Here is an 18140-nt window from a genome sequence, read left to right as displayed (position 1 = left end):
TTCTTCATTATCTAAGACACGAATTGACAGCACAGAACGTTGCCGAAACCATCGGGGAACCGGATTTTATTTTACTATTTTAATACTAATATAATCAATCATACGCTAAATTTTATTCTGCAATCAGGCCTCCGAATTTAAGAGTGTGAGCTTTACTAACTTATATTTATTTCAGATTCATGTACATAATTGTCGAGATAAAATCTCATTAATAAAAAAACCTAGGTCACCATCTAAAGCGGGCAAATATCAAATAACGTAACATTTGAATAGTTGTACCATTAATAATAATATAAGAACTAAAGGGTTTTCTACAACGACAGATTTTCGTATTCTCTTGATGCACCGCATAAAATCTCTACCGTGTATCAGTCCAGCCGAGACTGTATGTATTTATAATATAGGTCTAGATATGCTGTACGAGCAGAATATTAGGCTAATATCCCAAATTACATCATCAATCATCTTGTAGCTGATACATTATAATGGTTGTACACTTGTACGTAATTAATTTATAAAATATATTTCTTTCTGTTGTAGACAAATTAATTATAGCTTGATGAAATTCAGCTAAAGCCTATACTATTACGTTAATAAACAGTATTAATTAAAATGTTATATTAATTTTAGTCCACTATTTGGCAATGTAATTCGTGACTGTCCTAATTTAATGATTTTAAACACATTTTGGAAGTGTTCATACTTCATTGTTGTGGGATTGGACACGAATAATGATTATTAGGTATGGGGTTAGGGGTCTGATGCGCCTTGCTTTCTGGATCGTTTTGATGACTTCCTGGTTGAAGTGTAGCTTCGTTTTTGTACAATCAGCGTTGACAATGTTTAATAACAAACGTAAGTATTATGTAAATTCTAAAGACAATTCAACTCATAAAATTGTATTCTAATACTTTTGATATTATATTTATTATAATATCACAATGAAATAGGTAAATATACAAATATTTTTTGATACACTGCAATGCCACATAGAGCATTTTATTCAAACGGGACATTTTCGCGGAGAATAACTTATGTATACCAAACATTGTAAACGGAATAAAAACCTGTAAGAAAATAATCACCGAAATAAAATAATACGTGTTCTTAATATTTTGACGATAGGTAATTTAAGAACTACAAATGTTATTGATGTGAACGGTTTTAAATTTTAAATCGACCAATTGAAATATTATACTATATATTTGCATTTTTTCTAACTAATCGATGAAGTAGGTAGGTAATTAATCTTTTGTATAACGTAGGAACAAAGTAAATACTCTACAGGGTAAAACTTTTACAAATAGGTACATTTTAATAATTATATTTTTAACAGCCGATAAAAAATAACAAAAAGACTACCTTTATACTTATAAATTATAATGTATTTGTAATTAAATATTGTTAACGGTACTGTAAGCATTTTTATTTAAATACATTTTCACAATATGGTTGTGTACAAGTGTAATATTGTATTCTTTTTTTTTTTTTTTTACAAGAAAATATACAATCTATATCATGACGTGGACATAATAAGTATATGTGCTATAAGATAGAAAGAGAAAAAAAAAATAATAGAGCATGAAGTACCTACATAATTTGGGGAAAGAAGCCACCCATTGATGACACTTTCAGTTTGAATTAAATCCTAAGGGATTTATTTAGTTTAATAATTGTTTTATTTTTATTTTATTTTTAATTTTATTTTTTATTGTAATAAATCTCTGCACCAATTACGTTTAAGTCGCCTTGGAGAGCTACCTGTGATTGTGAGGGATGATAAATTCTTGATGAGAGGATTTGAATGAGTAGAAAGACGGTGATGAAATTTTCTATAGAAACGTTTGGCTTCGTCATGAATGGTTATTAGGTTACAGTCTTTGTGTAGAGTAAGGTTTGATATATATGCAGGAGCATTTACTATTTTTGTTAATGTCATGTTTTGAAAAGCTTGTATCTTATTTAGATTGGACTTTTTAGCATTTCCCCATAGCTGGAGCCCGTATGTCCATTATGGGTTTTATTAAAGATTTGTAGATTAGTAGTTTAATATTGACAGGAGTGACCTCATTACCAATTAAATGTTTAAGCATACGTAGCCTATTGTTTAGGGATAGTCTTTTTTCACGTATGTGTTGAGCCCAAGTTAAACGTTTATCAAGCGTTAGACCAAGTTATTTCACTGTGGGTAATGAAGGGATAGTATTGTATACTGTGGTTTTTTTCCAAAATTCATCAATAAGTTACATACCTACATTTTCATACTTTTTTTTATTATTATTATTATTATCATCGCCATGAACATTCTTATTAAAAAAAAAAAAAAGATGTAAATTATTTATTTATAAGAATTTATTGTTTAAAATAATGTTGACGATTTTTTAAATAGTAAATAATAATTTTTGAAATTATTTATTTTTGTTAATACATATATAATTATACAATACAAGATTTTTAAATTTAATTCAATTTAAGTTAGTACGCCTACCTATTAAAAAAAAAAAAAAAAAAAATAGAAATTGTGGTCTGGCGGGCGATTGATGTAAGCGAATAAAATTATTTTTACCTATATGTGAGGTAAAAACCTGATGACAGATGGGGGATGATATTGTTGCTAATCTCATTATTAATCACTATTATCGAAAATTTAAATATCTAATTAATTGTTGAGTGGAGTGTATGTTATACGCATTTTCATACCGACCAAACAGGCCATAATATTTTGGATCTACGCCCCTATGGATGTAACCACCAGAAAAGTTAACTTTTGAATACTTATGTCTACTGACTAATAAGATTATAAACAACTTTAAATTGATAATATTAAACGACAAAGGTCCTTATTTACTTGATAAAAACACATAGCATTAATAGCATATGTCATTTTCTATATAATATTCTTAACTTTAAATTTGATAATGTATAAATTTACTCTAATAATAATCCTAACATTACAAAATGTGTTCTGCTGAATGAACATTACTACATTAGCTATGATCTAAATTAGTCAGAAAGAGACAACAAATGCGGGTATACATGCGTACGTTTGCCGATGGTCCAATCAAGGGAAGAGTGTGTTGTAACTTGTAATCACGATTTAAGATATCTTTAATCGTGGTGTAATTGAATATTCGCGATCACCGAGCTGGGTAATTCCCGTATATTTTGTGTAAGCAACTAATTACTAAATATTAATAATAATAACAGCCTTGTTCCTAGAACGAGTCTAGAATCTAGATAATAATAATAAACGCTGATAAGTCATAAGTGTTATTTTGAGAAAAAATTATTATTAACATTACAGTACAATATACATAAATGTAATTGTTATGAATATTGAAGAAAAAAAGTCATAGGGGTGTCCTACATTTCCAACTAAATATCAACGTAAGATTGTAGCGTAACAAAAGTGTAACAGAAATTTTTTTCGATAAATTCTAATTATAATCCATACTGTTTCGATTTAATTTTTGAGAATTCAAACGAAAATATTCATAATCAGCAAGAATATAAAATATTATTCTATTTTACTTATCACTATTCCAAAAAATAAGTATCACTTTTAAGTTAACTGACGCAATAAACCACACACCTAGATATAAAGCAAATTGTCTTGAGATTCTACCTAATTGGTACAGGTCTTGAACACATTGTTGGCCCTGAAAAGGGCCTTTTTAAGGTAATAATAATAATAATAATAATCATGATAAACCGTTAGGCACGTTCTCCGCGGATACGACGAGCCAGTTGGATGTCCTTGGGCATGATTGTGACACGCTTGGCGTGGATGGCGCACAAATTGGTGTCTTCAAACAAACCGACTAAATACGCCTCGCTAGCCTCTTGCAATGCCATAACAGCAGAGCTCTGGAAACGCAAGTCGGTTTTGAAGTCTTGGGCGATTTCACGTACAAGACGTTGGAACGGCAATTTGCGGATCAATAGTTCCGTACTCTTTTGGTAACGACGGATCTCACGAAGAGCGACGGTTCCCGGACGGTAACGATGAGGTTTTTTCACTCCACCGGTGGCTGGTGCGCTCTTGCGGGCGGCTTTGGTTGCAAGCTGCTTCCTGGGAGCCTTTCCTCCGGTAGATTTACGTGCGGTCTGCTTGGTACGGGCCATTTTGGAATTAGTTGTGTATAAGACGAACTGTAAAATACTGATAGTTTACTGTAACGAAACACGCTAGTATTTATATACAAAACGGATTCGTATCTGTCGTCCCCATTGGTCGATGGCGTTGTTGATAATCGGTAAGTGGGAGAAATCAAATTGAGCATTTCGATTGGCCGCGCGTGCTCCGTGAAACGCATAAATACATTGGCATTTGTTACCCGTGACATCAGTTAACGTTCAGCGTTTGAAGCAGTAACCAGCTAGAAACTACATAAAATCAACATGACCGGACGCGGTAAAGGAGGTAAAGGTCTTGGAAAAGGAGGAGCCAAACGTCATCGTAAAGTACTGCGTGATAACATCCAGGGAATAACCAAGCCTGCCATTCGTCGGTTAGCTCGCCGTGGTGGAGTGAAACGTATCTCCGGTTTGATTTACGAAGAGACCCGCGGTGTGTTGAAAGTGTTCCTGGAGAATGTAATCCGTGATGCAGTCACCTACACCGAGCACGCCAAGAGGAAAACCGTTACCGCCATGGACGTCGTCTATGCCCTGAAACGTCAAGGACGCACCTTGTACGGTTTCGGAGGTTAATGTACATGAGTGCATACCCCCACATACATACATCTTTTAAAAAGGCCCTTTTCAGGGCCGCCAATTAATTGTGCTGTGTGTGTATAGTAGGTATATTGTATTTTATAATTAATTGTTTATACTAATAAATATGAATATCATCATCATCATTATTTGCGTAAACCATCGGATTTCACTTATTTTTTTCGACAGAAAATTATTTACGGAAAGGTGTATTTGACCCTCAGTCAAAGGAAGATACGATAAATAATGTTTGATAAAATCGAATTTTATTTCAACAAATAATATAATGTGGACATATTTTATACTAATTACACAAATTTTTCGATTGAATCCATAAACTTTTTTTTTATTTCTACTGACGGAACAACATATTATTTATTCTTGTGTAAAATATCGATTTTAAATTAATTAGCAAACAATTTGTGTACTTCTGTACTGTTCGTGTACGAAAAATTTCGTTGTTATACAACTCGTTAACAGCGTCGGATTGTCAAGGTAGATGTTACTGAGTTTTAGAACATCTAACATTTGAATACAGCTACATCAACTGTTTGGTTTATTAGATATTAATAATATCATTATGATTTAATTATTTATTAATTTTGTTTTTTATATAGTAATGATAAGTTAGTACAAATATTAGCAGACAATATAATTGTGTTGAATTATAAAACAGTACAGTTGCTGTAGCTGTAATCTCTAGTAATTCGCTACTAATGTTTGTACTAATATTTAATATTACTGATATAAATAATATTCTATATTATATAATAGTATTCTATTGTATAATAATATATATTCTATTATAAATTTTATAATAGGAAAAAATTACAACCAAACACTCAAAACCGGCCCAATCCGGTTTGCTCATATATGATTATTGATTATTATAATATGAAACAAAATATTATAACTAGCAGTACTTCATATATAATTACAAGTCATACTATGTACGATGTACAATCCGTTAAATGAACAATGGACGTTTACTGTGAATCAATACAATGTGTTATAGGAATGGTTATTAAAAATAAAATTTCATTCTGTTATAAATTTTGAAAATCACATTATTATAAAATATCAAATCATCGGTGTCAGGTTAAAAAATGAAAAAACCACAATGTACATGTTACAGAGCGCACGTTACTACTACTAATAAGGGACCCGTGTATGAATGAATGATAGTGGCCCTGAAAAGGGCCTTTTTAGTAGAACATTATGTTGAGTAGTTGAATTAGACTTTCTTTTCGGTTTTTTTGGGCAAAAGAACAGCCTGGATGTTGGGTAACACACCGCCTTGAGCGATTGTAACACCGGACAACAATTTGTTTAATTCTTCGTCGTTCCTGATTGCCAATTGCAAATGTCTGGGAATGATACGAGATTTCTTGTTGTCACGGGCAGCGTTACCAGCTAATTCTAAAACTTCAGCTGCCAAGTATTCCATGACAGCGGCCAGGTACACCGGTGCTCCGGCTCCGACACGTTCGGCGTAGTTTCCTTTCCTCAACAGACGATGAATACGACCGACCGGGAACTGGAGTCCGGCACGGGACGACCTGGTCTTGGATTTGCCTCCCTTCGATTTTCCTGCTTTGCCTCTTCCGCTCATGATTGTGATTTTAGTAGACGACTGCTTTGAACTATATCAAACACTGAATGGTCTGAGGTCTGTGAAATATGCACCTTTATAGTCAAAAACAGAGAGAGACAATCCTGTGATTGAACAGATTGAAACGTTATGACGATATTATATCACACCGTTGGCAATGTAACTGCTACTAAACGATGTCGTTTTCAATAAGCATAATAGCAATTTTTATTCATGAAGAAACTATTATTTTTATCAGACATGTACCGCTGGTAAATCCTTTTTGTTCCGTCATACCTAATAGAATTTAGCAAATAACCGTATGACGTGCCATCCTTGAGTTAGTAATATATACGGTCGTTTTATGTCATTGAACATCATTCGTGTTTGAAGTATTTCGACGTAAACAACTATCGTTTTAACAAATATCTACCATGGCTCCAGGAGGTAAATCTGCAGGAAAGGCGATGAAGAAATCGTCCGGCAAGGCCCAAAAGAACATCGCCAAGTCCGACAAGAAACGCAAGCCAAAGAGGAAGGAATCCTATGCCATCTACATCTACAAAGTACTGAAGCAAGTACATCCCGACACCGGTGTCTCCTCTAAGGCAATGAGCATTATGAACAGTTTCGTCAACGATTTATTCGAGCGTATCGCCGCCGAGTCCAGTCGTCTGGCACACTACAACAAGCGATCGACCATCACCAGTCGGGAGATCCAAACCGCCGTTCGACTTTTGTTGCCCGGTGAATTGGCCAAGCACGCTGTCAGTGAAGGAACCAAAGCCGTCACAAAGTACACCAGCTCTAAATAATTGAACTTGTTGTTGCTTCTGCACTTTTTAAAAAGGCCCTTTTTAGGGCCACTACAAATTTTAAATTTTATATTTTACAACAGATGAAAATTATTATATTTGAGCATATTCAGATTTAATCTACGAATTTTCACCGATTTTGAAAGTAGTTAATGACGATTTTTAATGATTTTTCACAAACTGTTCAAAGTTTTCAGCTAGAAACTACATAAAATCAACATGACCGGACGCGGTAAAGGAGGAGCCAAACGTCATCGTAAGGTACTCCGTGACAACATCCAGGGAATCACCAAGCCTGCCATTCGTCGGTTAGCTCGTCGTGGTGGAGTAAAACGTATCTCCGGTTTGATCTACGAAGATACCCGCGGTGTGTTGAAAGTATTTCTGGAAAATGTGATTCGTGATGCAGTCACTTATACCGAACACGCTAAACGAAAAACCGTTACCGCCATGGACGTTGTTTACGCTTTGAAAAGACAAGGCCGTACACTTTACGGATTTGGTGGATAAAACTAGTATATTAATTATGAAACATTAAATTCTTACCTAAAAGGCCCTTTTCAGGGCCACTAAATTTTCTATTTTAATGAAATAAGTAATAACAATTAAACTTCATTTTAAATAAATACTGCTATAACCAATATCGTTATGCCTTTAAAGTTATTTCTTTATTCATATTAAAATATGATGTGGTTCACAACAAAACTAACATTTATACAATTATACATACAAAAATAATAATATGATTTAACATAAAATAAATTTTATATCTATGATAAGCCTATCAAGTACATATGGTTGTAACCATTCTGTGGTTGTAATTTCCTGTCAAACTTAATGATAGAAACCTTTTTCTTTTCAAATTGTATTTTAATTGTCTTGATCGTTTGCAATGGAAAATCACTACTGCTGAAAAAAGTTTGGAAATAATATGTTTTACATAAAAACACATATTATAGTATTATCACATATAATATTTTTAAACAAACAATAGTATTTTATAAATTAGAGAATTATTAATATTATAAATCTTTTATACAAATCGTATACATAAAATATTAACTAATTTATCAAATAATTGTTGTAAGTATATACTGTATACTTCACATCATGTCATCATAATCTTGTTTTACCGACTAACCTTCGAAATATTTTGTAGTAGAATAACATAAAACAGTCTCAATTAATGTAATTTTTAAGGAGAGACAGAAGTCACTAGAAAGTTGGCATAATGAAATAACAGATGTTATACTTTTTAATAATTGCACAATGGGGTACATCAATATAGTTAGATAAATGCAAAATATACAGCATCAATTTGGGTTTTCTATATAACATAAATACACTTATGTTACAGTATTTTTTTGGTTTTAAATTGTAAATCTTAATTTATCATTCAAGTGATATTGTTCTAAATTATAAAAATATGTACACAATTTATTTTAGATACATAGGTATCAGCATCATTATCTACTACTTTTTAAACAATTAACTTTTTAGGCTTTGTTTTGAATTTTAATTTATAAACACAAATTTAGAATTTTATTTTAATATATTATTTATTAATATTATACAGTATACATTATTATTATTTATTTTTATTTTTAGTATATTCTAACTAAATATATACTAATAATTTTTACCTATTCATTATAATGATATTTTTCTAAATTAAAAAAATGTTAAAATTCTAAATACTTCTTAACTCAATAATCTGTTAATATATTTATTAGCATCACATGTGGAAGACATGTTATTATTTACTTTTTTCACAATTACAAATTATAATAATTAACATTTGTTAAGAAAATAAAAATGAAAATATATTTTTTTTTATCACGTTTTATTGAAATTATAACTTGTAGATACAATTAATTTCATAATTCACACAAATCATATTAAAATAAAGTATAAGTTATAACATTTATCCATTTCCACTAAAAAGTAGTGCAATAATTTATAACAAAATGTCCATGTTTATGACATAATAATTACCCTAATAGTTATATGTTAATGTATTTATTAAAATTTAAAACAACAAAACAAAAACAAATACCTTTTAAAATAAAAACATCAATAAAATTGTACATTTAAATAAATTAAGACTAGAAAACAAAGTGATTTACAAAACTAGCTAGTATGGGCCATAGGAGTACAATGGGTAGGATTCTTCTTAAAAACTATTATTATTATAGCTGGTTACGAGAAGTAACCAATTGACTAGAAACTGTGTGAATTATCTGACTAGGTAATATACTTGTAATAATAATAACACTGTTTTGTAATGTAAATGCATTGTTGAAAATCATAAAATTTGGTAAGTTCAATTCTGGAAGCAATAATGAATAAATAATGATATAGGAAGCTTAATTTATAAACCACTGGAAGAATCGTAATTATCATATTATAATGTGTTATAAAATTCCGAACAAATGAAGCAACTGAGCACCTCGAAAAACAAATAATTACTTCTAATAACAATATTTCTTTTAACGTCATAATTACCACAAACTTAAAGAAGTACTACTTAGTTCTACATGTGTCATATAGCTAAAAATTAATCTTATTTTTAGTAGAAACACTGGAAATACATACGTACAGTAAAATGACGCTCTTAGGATTCAGCAAATAATAATAAAAATAATTATTAACAAAATAGAGTTTTAAATAAATTTGACTTAATATAAACAAAAAAATATATTCAAGCTTTAAAGAAGTCTAATTCAGGTGCAGTATAAAAGAAGTCTTTTCCTTTACAAATAATATATCAATTAATCACGCACTTTGGCGTATATTACGATAGAAATAGTGGTTAAAAAACATTTAAGCAGCCATAATTGACTTTTAAATAATATGCCTTCTTAATTTTAAGCCTTTAAGGCATAAGAAACTTTCTTTAAATTCCGTTTACTAATTTTTTGAAATTATAATAATGATTGGTTTTTTATTTGAAAGTCCTGAAAAACACGCTGCCTATTTATATATTGGTCAAGAAAAATATTTTTTGTTGCACTCAGATATAATAAATTATAAGTCACATAATATAACATGTAGAATAACTAAATGTTCAGTTGATTGCAATAAAAACGCTTGCCAAAGGACAACGGTAAATATATGACCTAAATTTGTTTGCTATAAAATGTATAGATTACCTATATCGTAAACAAACTTAAAAACATATTATTATCCTTGGCAGTGAAATTACAACAATTTGAAACATTAGTTATTGTGCGTGTTTGTGTTGGAAACTATATTATACTTGCAAAATATATAATTATATGTGTATATAAAATAATTATATATTTGAACTTAATATTAGATAAAGACAAATTGCAATAACACAGGAAGTTAAATATGGAATCAAAAACTATTCAAACTTAAAATCAACAAGAATAAAAAATAATATAGTTTCCAGACTAAACACATATTACATGAGCATTTGCCTAAGAGCTGTCAAAGGTATATATATATATAAATATGTACTTTATATATACATAAAATGTAGATTAATTAGAAGGTGTATGGAAGTAAGATGTTTGAGTCATAAGTCTTCGATTTAATATTGAGAACACATCAGTCTGTTTTGAGTGTTGGAAAATTTTTAGCAACTATCAACTGTTCGTGTGGGAAGTCCAGTGTAATGGTAAAGTGGAAAGCCATGTTTGATACTGCAAGGACATACTCGCTGAGTGCAAACCATGTGAATGCTGAAACCAAGACGACAAATTTAAATAAACAAACACTAATGAGTATTTTGATATTATGTTGAACATTACCCAAATCATGGCAGTAGAACCGATGTTTGATAAAGTAAATTATCAATGTGAACGTCGATGTTATACAAATAGCGAATAGTATTTTCTTAATTGTATACGATAAACGCTGATGTTCCGTCATAGTTTTGTGCACCATATTGAACGTCTTAATCATGACAATCATGTACAACAATGAGCTGAGCATGAACAAAATGAAAATTTTCTCGTGCACGGCTAAAAACGATAAAACGTAATTGTAGATGGTTGTTAAAATGCAGTAGATAATAATATGATAAACTAGGAAACGCACGATAATTTTCTCTGTTGGATATGTAAGTTACGCCACAGATAGCGGCTATTTCGATGAGATTGAGCCAGTAACAAAGGTTGATAAGTATGTAACTGGTGGACTTGTCGGCAACTTTGGACATCTGGCTGATAAAATAGTTATAGTACACCTGGGCGATGACCATGCGTGGTCCAACGTGAAAAGCGACAGCTATCCGCCACATATACGTCTGGGGTGTCACACCAGTGATGGCGCTAATCGATGGTATTACATTGTAGACCTGACAGGATAAAAATAAATATTATATAAAATCAATCACATCACTGTAACAGTATAGTAAAGCCCAAAAACGCAGCATGCGACTAAGGAACATCCGTGAAACGGTGGAACATGATTGTGTGGTGAAGGGCAAGTTTTTCTATTTTAAAAGATATGTACATTCGAATATATAATACACTAATTTATAAAAATTATATTGTTTGCAATAGTATGTAATATTATTAAAATTCAAAACATGTTTTATAAACTTAAAATAATAAAACATAAATTCATTTAATTTATCAATATTTAAGGATTAATATTAAAATTAATACAATTTGACTATGTAAAAAAACTAGTTAGTAAAATTCATCACGTGCCTAATAAATCTAGATTAATTTTGTTTATTTGTATTAGTTATAAAATATTTTTTAAATTACTGGATTTAATGAAATTCATGAATATAAATCAATTAAGATATTATAATTGTTATTTGATATACTTATAAATGATACGATAAGTTGAAATCCAAAATTGCTGCCACCAGAAAGCAAAATAAGAATTCGGTTCGGAAACCCTTTTCAACATTAACAATGTAAAATTTATCAAAAATGTTCATATCACCAAAAATTGATTGATGATAAAAAGGTACATAGGTAATAAATTTATACTTGATAATTTGTTAATTATATATTTAAAATGATTTGTGAATAATGTAGTAAAATTAATACCTACTGGGTACTAACCTACTTGTTTGAATTAAAATCAATAATTAATTATTTTACACTAATAACGTATTATACCTATAACTAATAGATGTTCTTGACCTATTTGTGTGAAGTAACAATATGGTTCATCAGTGTAAAAATTTTAAAAATATTGTTTTACTGTTGTGATTGTAGCGACTATAATAATTGTTTAAATAGTATCTAATAAATTACTTATAATATATGAGTTCAATATAATATTAAACAATTATTTATTTATTATTTAAATGATATAGGTAAAAATTATAAAACTACGACCGTTATTTATAAGTAATTAAAATTGAAATGAAAAGGATTGAAAGAATCCGCCAACTAAAAACAGTATCTACAGATGGCGTGTCTCAGGGCAATTGATCTTAATTCGGGGTTGATCAATATCCTCTAATCATTTTGACCTACTGCAATATCTATAATAATATGCACTCACTCGACAGTGCGTTTCGTGTACGTCATCGTATTGGAAGACGTACGCGGTGGCCAAGCATGTCAGCAGAGTGATGAGCGGCAAAGACACGCCGACGAACGCCAGTTTGCGTATGCTCAGGTTGAAGAACAACAGCATGTGCTCAAGTGGGTCGTCCACCGGTTCGTTGGCGGACTTGACGACAGTCTTGGCTGTCATGTCGCGCGCGCGTGTGTACAACACCTATACCTATACCTATACCTAACCGAGGTCGAGCACAACACCTGTCGACAGAAACACACGTAATACAGTAACGAACGATAATAATTATGACGACGTTAGACAAACAAAAACGCGTTACTTTTTCAATGTCCACCGGGTAATTTTAAACGGTGCGCAGGCCGGCCGGTGTCACCTGCCGACAAGTCGGGACGTGGTCATCGCCATGTCTGTTACGGGGACTGGCACGATCGTCTTTTGCTATATTATAAAGTGTTGTTGTTGCGACGTCCCCGTTTAACGACAACGACACAGAGCTGCTCACCGCGTAACGACGATTACTGCTGACGAGCGATCGCGGCTACTTTACGGCGGCGATCGTGTCGAAAACGGAAGACTTTTGCGCGTTTTATCGCGTACCATCGATTTATGTGTAATATTATTTTATCAAGGCGGTCGGCGACGTGTGCGCGCGCGCGCGGCGACGTGAGACCGAGAGCGAGAGAGACGGTGACGGCGCGAACCGTTGGCGAGCGTGCCGCGCGCGCGCGGGAGACGGGAACGGTGCAAAAAGTTAGAGCGCGCGCGCACGCCACCGGCGAGCGAGCGTTTCGCCGTCGTACACGTTTTTAGCACACAGGTCGGTGGCCGCGTATTATTTTTATCCTTCGCCGCGCACATTAATAATTGTCGCATTTCCCGTTGTGCGTGGGGCGTGTGTCCACGATACGTGGGTACAGGGGACCGGGTGTAGGCAGGTACTGTAGTTGTACTATCGTATAACGATCGCGTGCGCTTGGTTTTGTTTTGGATTTTGTGAGCGAAACCGCAGGGAAATAGTTGCGCGCGCGGAGTATTGACGTAGTATTTTATACGTTGTTGTTATATTGTTATTGTTATTATTTATACAAAAACATAAATTGACAACGTCGTCGCAGCCGCCAACCTCGAGCGCTGCGCACACACGTACACCATATTATACTAATGTCTAATATAGCAGCTGGTGCTGGTGGTTTTGTTATTATTTCGTTTGTTATTGTAATAAACGCGATCTATAAACGTTTTTTTTTACGATACGACTGTGTGCCCCGGAATTCGACGAGTTTGTTTCGGTTTCACGGCGATACGGACAACACTGACATTCTATATATAGAATAGGACGAGGTTGGACGACCTCTTCCGCGTTCGGTTTCTACCGTTAATTTTTGTTTTAATTCTAGCCAAGCCTGTAGGCTCTACGTTGTTTCGACCGCAAGTTTGTAGCCAAGATTCGTTTTACGTTTATATCGGAAACCGACAAAAGAAAAAAATTTTAATTATATTTTTAGGGCCCCAAGTCGTACTATGCAGATGTGGATACACTCGGAAACGCTTTGCTCTGATTGGTCTAATTTGAATTGCTGCTTTTTAAATTTACATTCCACAGATATTAAATACATGGCTAAATATTATCGCTTTGACGTTATTATATACTTAATACCTACAGTTTTTCTTTCAAACGACGTTAATAAATTGTTGACACCGCTATGTATTGAGTGAAAATGAAAACTAAAAAACGCAAACCAATGAACGAATAATTAATAGTGAAATAATGATTAAAATTTTAACAATCTACTCGTCTATAAGGTTGATAGCATTGAAATTTGATACTGGTAAAATTGCGGGATTTAAGTCGCAACCAATATGCGACGCCGTATGGTATAAATGTATGGACATATAACAATACAAATATACAATACCAGTACGTATCGAAATGCCGATAGATATATTACAATATACCATAAAATACGATCATATCTTATTATATCGGCATTGTTGATACAATGATACCATAGTTATATCAGATACCTACTGAAATAAAATTAAAAAAATATACGTACAAATATCTATAATATAATTTTTTATAGGTTATAAAATATAAGAAATATGAAAATATCCTATTTAAATGTATCTTTTAAGTAATGTGCACGTGGTGCAAGACAAGTGCTCTTTTAAGAAACAAATATTTAACGTCTTTTAATTTATTTAAAACCAAAATCCATATGGTAATAATTAAAAATTATTTAAAACATACTATGTTTGGTACCTACTTCATTTTTATACTGTGGTACATTATTCAAGTAGTATTTTAGCAATCACCAATTATTACTAAACACCATTAACCCTACTGGCTATAGGTAGATACTTTTCTAATACCAAATTACACACGTCTTGTCTTACTTTATACTTTTTGATCTACTAAATTTTCTACTGAATTCATTTGGAAACGTATAAGCTTCTCCAGTCCTTCATTCTTGGAGCATATCTCTAAAATGTCTGTATATTAGCAGATGTCTGTTTCAGCTTACAGGCAACGAGTGATAAAAAAAATCCATGCCACTTCACACACTGCATTCGACGCTTTTAGATCCTATTTAAGTACTTTATTATTAATTTATAAAACTAAAAACCCGTCACGGTCTCGTTTAATACACCTTAATACCTTACACAAGGGCCCCAATTAGCTACTACTACAAGTTGCAACCCTTTGAACTGTTGAACTTGTAATAATTTTGGATCGCGGTGAATTGTTGGCGACTAATTCACCGGTTACTAATAATTTTATACCAAAATCGATGTCATCATATTATTCTCGGTTTTCTTTAATATGGTCCACTGTTCCAAGTTTTTATCTTACAAAGTAGTCAGTATAGATACCTATTGTATAACATCATACCAAAGATTTTATATAATAAGCTTATATTAATAAATTTTTATAAAAAAATTACATATTTACTAACTTGGTAACTTTTCTACTCAAAATATAAATATTACAAAAAAAAGGTGAGCAAGTGATGGGTATCGCTCTGCTGTATAGTAGAGATGGAGAGTAGGTCACTATATAATATGGATGTGTTAAATTTAAATGCAATGACAGGTATCATCATTGTATACGAAAAACGATTCTAAACGGAAATTATTAGTCAGTCTAGGACAATTAGTAGGATATATTATATTATTACCTATATTTAAATTGTAATATATCGTTATTTTACGCCATTCCGTAAAAATTAAATTTCATATGCTCATAAAATTTGTCCTATATTGACGCTTGAATTTTTTTTTACAGTTATTTGAAGAAAAAGTTATGGAGAATCTAATTGCATTTGGTTTTAACCTTAGGTATAAATAGCAGAAATGTTATGAATTGTCATTTGTCAACTACAAAATTCCTTGCAAATTTTCGTGATTTTGACATATTTTGTAACATTGTGACTAACGATTTTTTATTTTGTTTTACTACGATAAGTAGAACTCATAATAAACCTTGTGTTACATTTTAAAGATTTTTTTGGTAAGCCAACTTTTTTTTTAGTCATTTCAAAAAAAAAACTTAGAAAAATCGAAAATTTCAATTGTCTATAAATAGCTTAAAAAAGGTCAAAATATTTTGAAAATGTAATAGTAAATATATAACACTGATATAAACATTTAGGGAAAATTTAAAGTATTTACAATGATTCGTTTTTGAGTTAGAGCAAAATAAAAAAATCGATTTTGTCAAAAACTGGTTATGCGTAAAAATTCCCGTTTTTTCGTTACTTTTTTAGGGTTTATCTGGACGCTTTTGAAAACTACTGGATATTTTTTGAGTAAAAGTACCAATTAAATTAATTTTCCTTTACAAAGAGGGTCTGATGTCAAAAATCAAAGCACTATTACTACTCCAAAACGTGACACAAAAATAAAAAATTTAATTTAAAAAAAAAACCACATCATTGTAAAATCAATACATTTATCACTGTTCAGATTCTAAAATATATAATTGATTACCTATGGATATTTTATTTACACTATTTAAAATTAGTATAAAGCATGATTTTTAATCATAATGTACAGGCCATGAAATAGTTAATGTTAAATTTTCTTTTTAAATCAAATCATTAAGTACAATTGTACTTACCAAATTATATGTCTATTGAATACTTCATAAAAAAAATATACCAACAATCTTTGACAGATGATTTATTTTAACCAAATAAATAACAATATTGTCTCCTTTCTTTGTTATTGCCAAAACTGCAGACAGCATATTATTGTCTACCAAGAAATAACAAACTGTAAAAAACCATATAATTTTAATCAAATTTACAACACATTTATTGTATAAATAATATAATATAGGTAATCGATAATTATATGACTATACATGCAAATACTTTGATGTCAGACATCAACATTATAATTATAATTTATTAAGTTTTTATATCAAAAAGCTAAATATTTAATTGTTAGGCAAATATTATAATTTATAATTCTAAATATAGTACACTTGAAATTTGAATCTTATGGTCAAAAAATAAGACTATAAAAATTTAACCTAATTAATATAACATATGAACCTACACAATTGTATATAATATAATGTCCTTTGTTATCCTTCAGACAATTTTTAAAACCAGTAATAAAAATATATCAACGTAGATTTGATAAATGTATGTAATAAAATTATCAGTGGCGGATACAGTGGAGCCACCTAGGAGCCACAACCTCCTCCCAAAGATCTTCAACAGTATCTTTTTACTCACAAAAAAATAAGTGCAGATTAGATTTTATATTATAGGTACCTAACATAGACAATTTCTAATCCAACCATAATAAGATTAATAACATTCCTTTCATACTTTTAGGAACACATGCATTAGAACATTATAATGTATATATAGCTTAGAAGTAATTTTTTTAGGAGCCCCCCCCCCAAAAAAAAAAAAAATTCAACCATAGATCCTCCAATGAAAATTGTATAGACATAATATTATGTATATGTGTACCCATAATTATGCAGACAAGAAATTTAACTTTCCAGGATCTTATTGCTACAACACATCACTGTGAACAGGTACATTAAATAATTATTACAAAATTTGAATAAAAAAATAATGTGTATTTAAACATATTATAATACTCAATTATGTTTTACTACATTATGGAAATTATAATATGAACTTATTGTTTATTATTGTTATAATCAAAAACATACATACATACATACATATACATATATATATATATATTATTTATCCTATATTAATATTATATAAAACATCATATTAACTATTCCAAAAATTGTGTTTAAACTTAAAATTATAATTATTATTATATCTAATAGTATACATATCAATATACATTTATATATTTGATATTAAAAGTAGATAATTAAAACGGTCTTAATTGATAGGCAATAAAATAAAATATGGGTTACAAGCTAAAAAAATTATTTGTTTCAAATTACAACTAGTTGACAGTCAAAAATATTTTAAATAAATAATCAATTTAATTGAAAAAAA

At 30.9% G+C, this 18140-nt stretch overlaps 6 protein-coding genes across 6 annotated transcripts; 3 read left to right on the top strand and 3 right to left on the bottom strand.

The window, feature by feature from the left end:
• Nucleotides 1-3660: 3660 nt before the first annotated feature.
• On the bottom strand, nt 3661-4168 carry LOC132922972 (histone H3). Its single transcript, XM_060986735.1, has one exon. The coding sequence runs from the start codon at nt 4123-4125 to the stop codon at nt 3715-3717; it is 411 nt and encodes a 136-aa protein (XP_060842718.1). The 5' UTR covers nt 4126-4168; the 3' UTR covers nt 3661-3714.
• Nucleotides 4169-4335: 167 nt separating this feature from the next.
• Nucleotides 4336-4850, top strand: LOC132922981 (histone H4). Its single transcript, XM_060986743.1, has one exon. It carries the CDS (start codon nt 4402-4404, stop codon nt 4711-4713), a length of 312 nt encoding a protein of 103 aa, XP_060842726.1. The 5' UTR covers nt 4336-4401; the 3' UTR covers nt 4714-4850.
• A 1055-nt stretch (nt 4851-5905) lies between these two features.
• LOC132922977 (histone H2A) lies at nt 5906-6400 on the bottom strand. Its single transcript, XM_060986740.1, has one exon. It carries the CDS (start codon nt 6326-6328, stop codon nt 5951-5953), a length of 378 nt encoding a protein of 125 aa, XP_060842723.1. The 5' UTR covers nt 6329-6400; the 3' UTR covers nt 5906-5950.
• A 273-nt stretch (nt 6401-6673) lies between these two features.
• LOC132922974 (histone H2B-like) lies at nt 6674-7236 on the top strand. The gene has a single exon (XM_060986737.1). The coding sequence runs from the start codon at nt 6742-6744 to the stop codon at nt 7120-7122; it is 381 nt and encodes a 126-aa protein (XP_060842720.1). The 5' UTR covers nt 6674-6741; the 3' UTR covers nt 7123-7236.
• A 98-nt stretch (nt 7237-7334) lies between these two features.
• On the top strand, nt 7335-7757 carry LOC132922983 (histone H4-like). The gene has a single exon (XM_060986746.1). It carries the CDS (start codon nt 7342-7344, stop codon nt 7630-7632), a length of 291 nt encoding a protein of 96 aa, XP_060842729.1. The 5' UTR covers nt 7335-7341; the 3' UTR covers nt 7633-7757.
• A 1367-nt stretch (nt 7758-9124) lies between these two features.
• Nucleotides 9125-13288, bottom strand: LOC132922969 (post-GPI attachment to proteins factor 2-like). The gene is made up of 5 exons (XM_060986732.1): nt 12956-13288; nt 12619-12878; nt 11188-11446; nt 10899-11111; nt 9125-10829 (listed from the first exon to the last, which is right to left on the bottom strand). Exons 2-5 carry the CDS (start codon nt 12811-12813, stop codon nt 10696-10698), a joined length of 801 nt encoding a protein of 266 aa, XP_060842715.1. The 5' UTR covers nt 12814-12878; nt 12956-13288; the 3' UTR covers nt 9125-10695.
• Nucleotides 13289-18140: the final 4852 nt, after the last annotated feature.

This window comes from Rhopalosiphum padi, chromosome 2 (genome assembly GCF_020882245.1).
Source record: "Rhopalosiphum padi isolate XX-2018 chromosome 2, ASM2088224v1, whole genome shotgun sequence".
NCBI classification, from domain to species: Eukaryota; Metazoa; Arthropoda; class Insecta; order Hemiptera; family Aphididae; genus Rhopalosiphum; species Rhopalosiphum padi.
This window is presented reverse-complemented; position numbering and strand designations above follow the sequence as displayed.

Excerpts from the sequence above, each read along its gene's own strand:
- LOC132922972 (XM_060986735.1), bottom strand. The coding sequence starts at position 4,125 with ATGGCCCGTACCAAGCAGACCGCACGTAAATCTACCGGAGGAAAGGCT.
- LOC132922981 (XM_060986743.1), top strand. The coding sequence starts at position 4,402 with ATGACCGGACGCGGTAAAGGAGGTAAAGGTCTTGGAAAAGGAGGAGCC.
- LOC132922977 (XM_060986740.1), bottom strand. The coding sequence starts at position 6,328 with ATGAGCGGAAGAGGCAAAGCAGGAAAATCGAAGGGAGGCAAATCCAAG.
- LOC132922974 (XM_060986737.1), top strand. The coding sequence starts at position 6,742 with ATGGCTCCAGGAGGTAAATCTGCAGGAAAGGCGATGAAGAAATCGTCC.
- LOC132922983 (XM_060986746.1), top strand. The coding sequence starts at position 7,342 with ATGACCGGACGCGGTAAAGGAGGAGCCAAACGTCATCGTAAGGTACTC.
- LOC132922969 (XM_060986732.1), bottom strand. The coding sequence starts at position 12,813 with ATGACAGCCAAGACTGTCGTCAAGTCCGCCAACGAACCGGTGGACGAC. Across the intron at positions 11,447-12,618 it reads TACACGAAACGCACTGTCGA|GTCTACAATGTAATACCATC; the intron begins GTGAGTGCATAT and ends TTATCCTGTCAG. Across the intron at positions 11,112-11,187 it reads ATCCAACAGAGAAAATTATC|CCGTGCACGAGAAAATTTTC; the intron begins GTGCGTTTCCTA and ends TATCGTTTTTAG.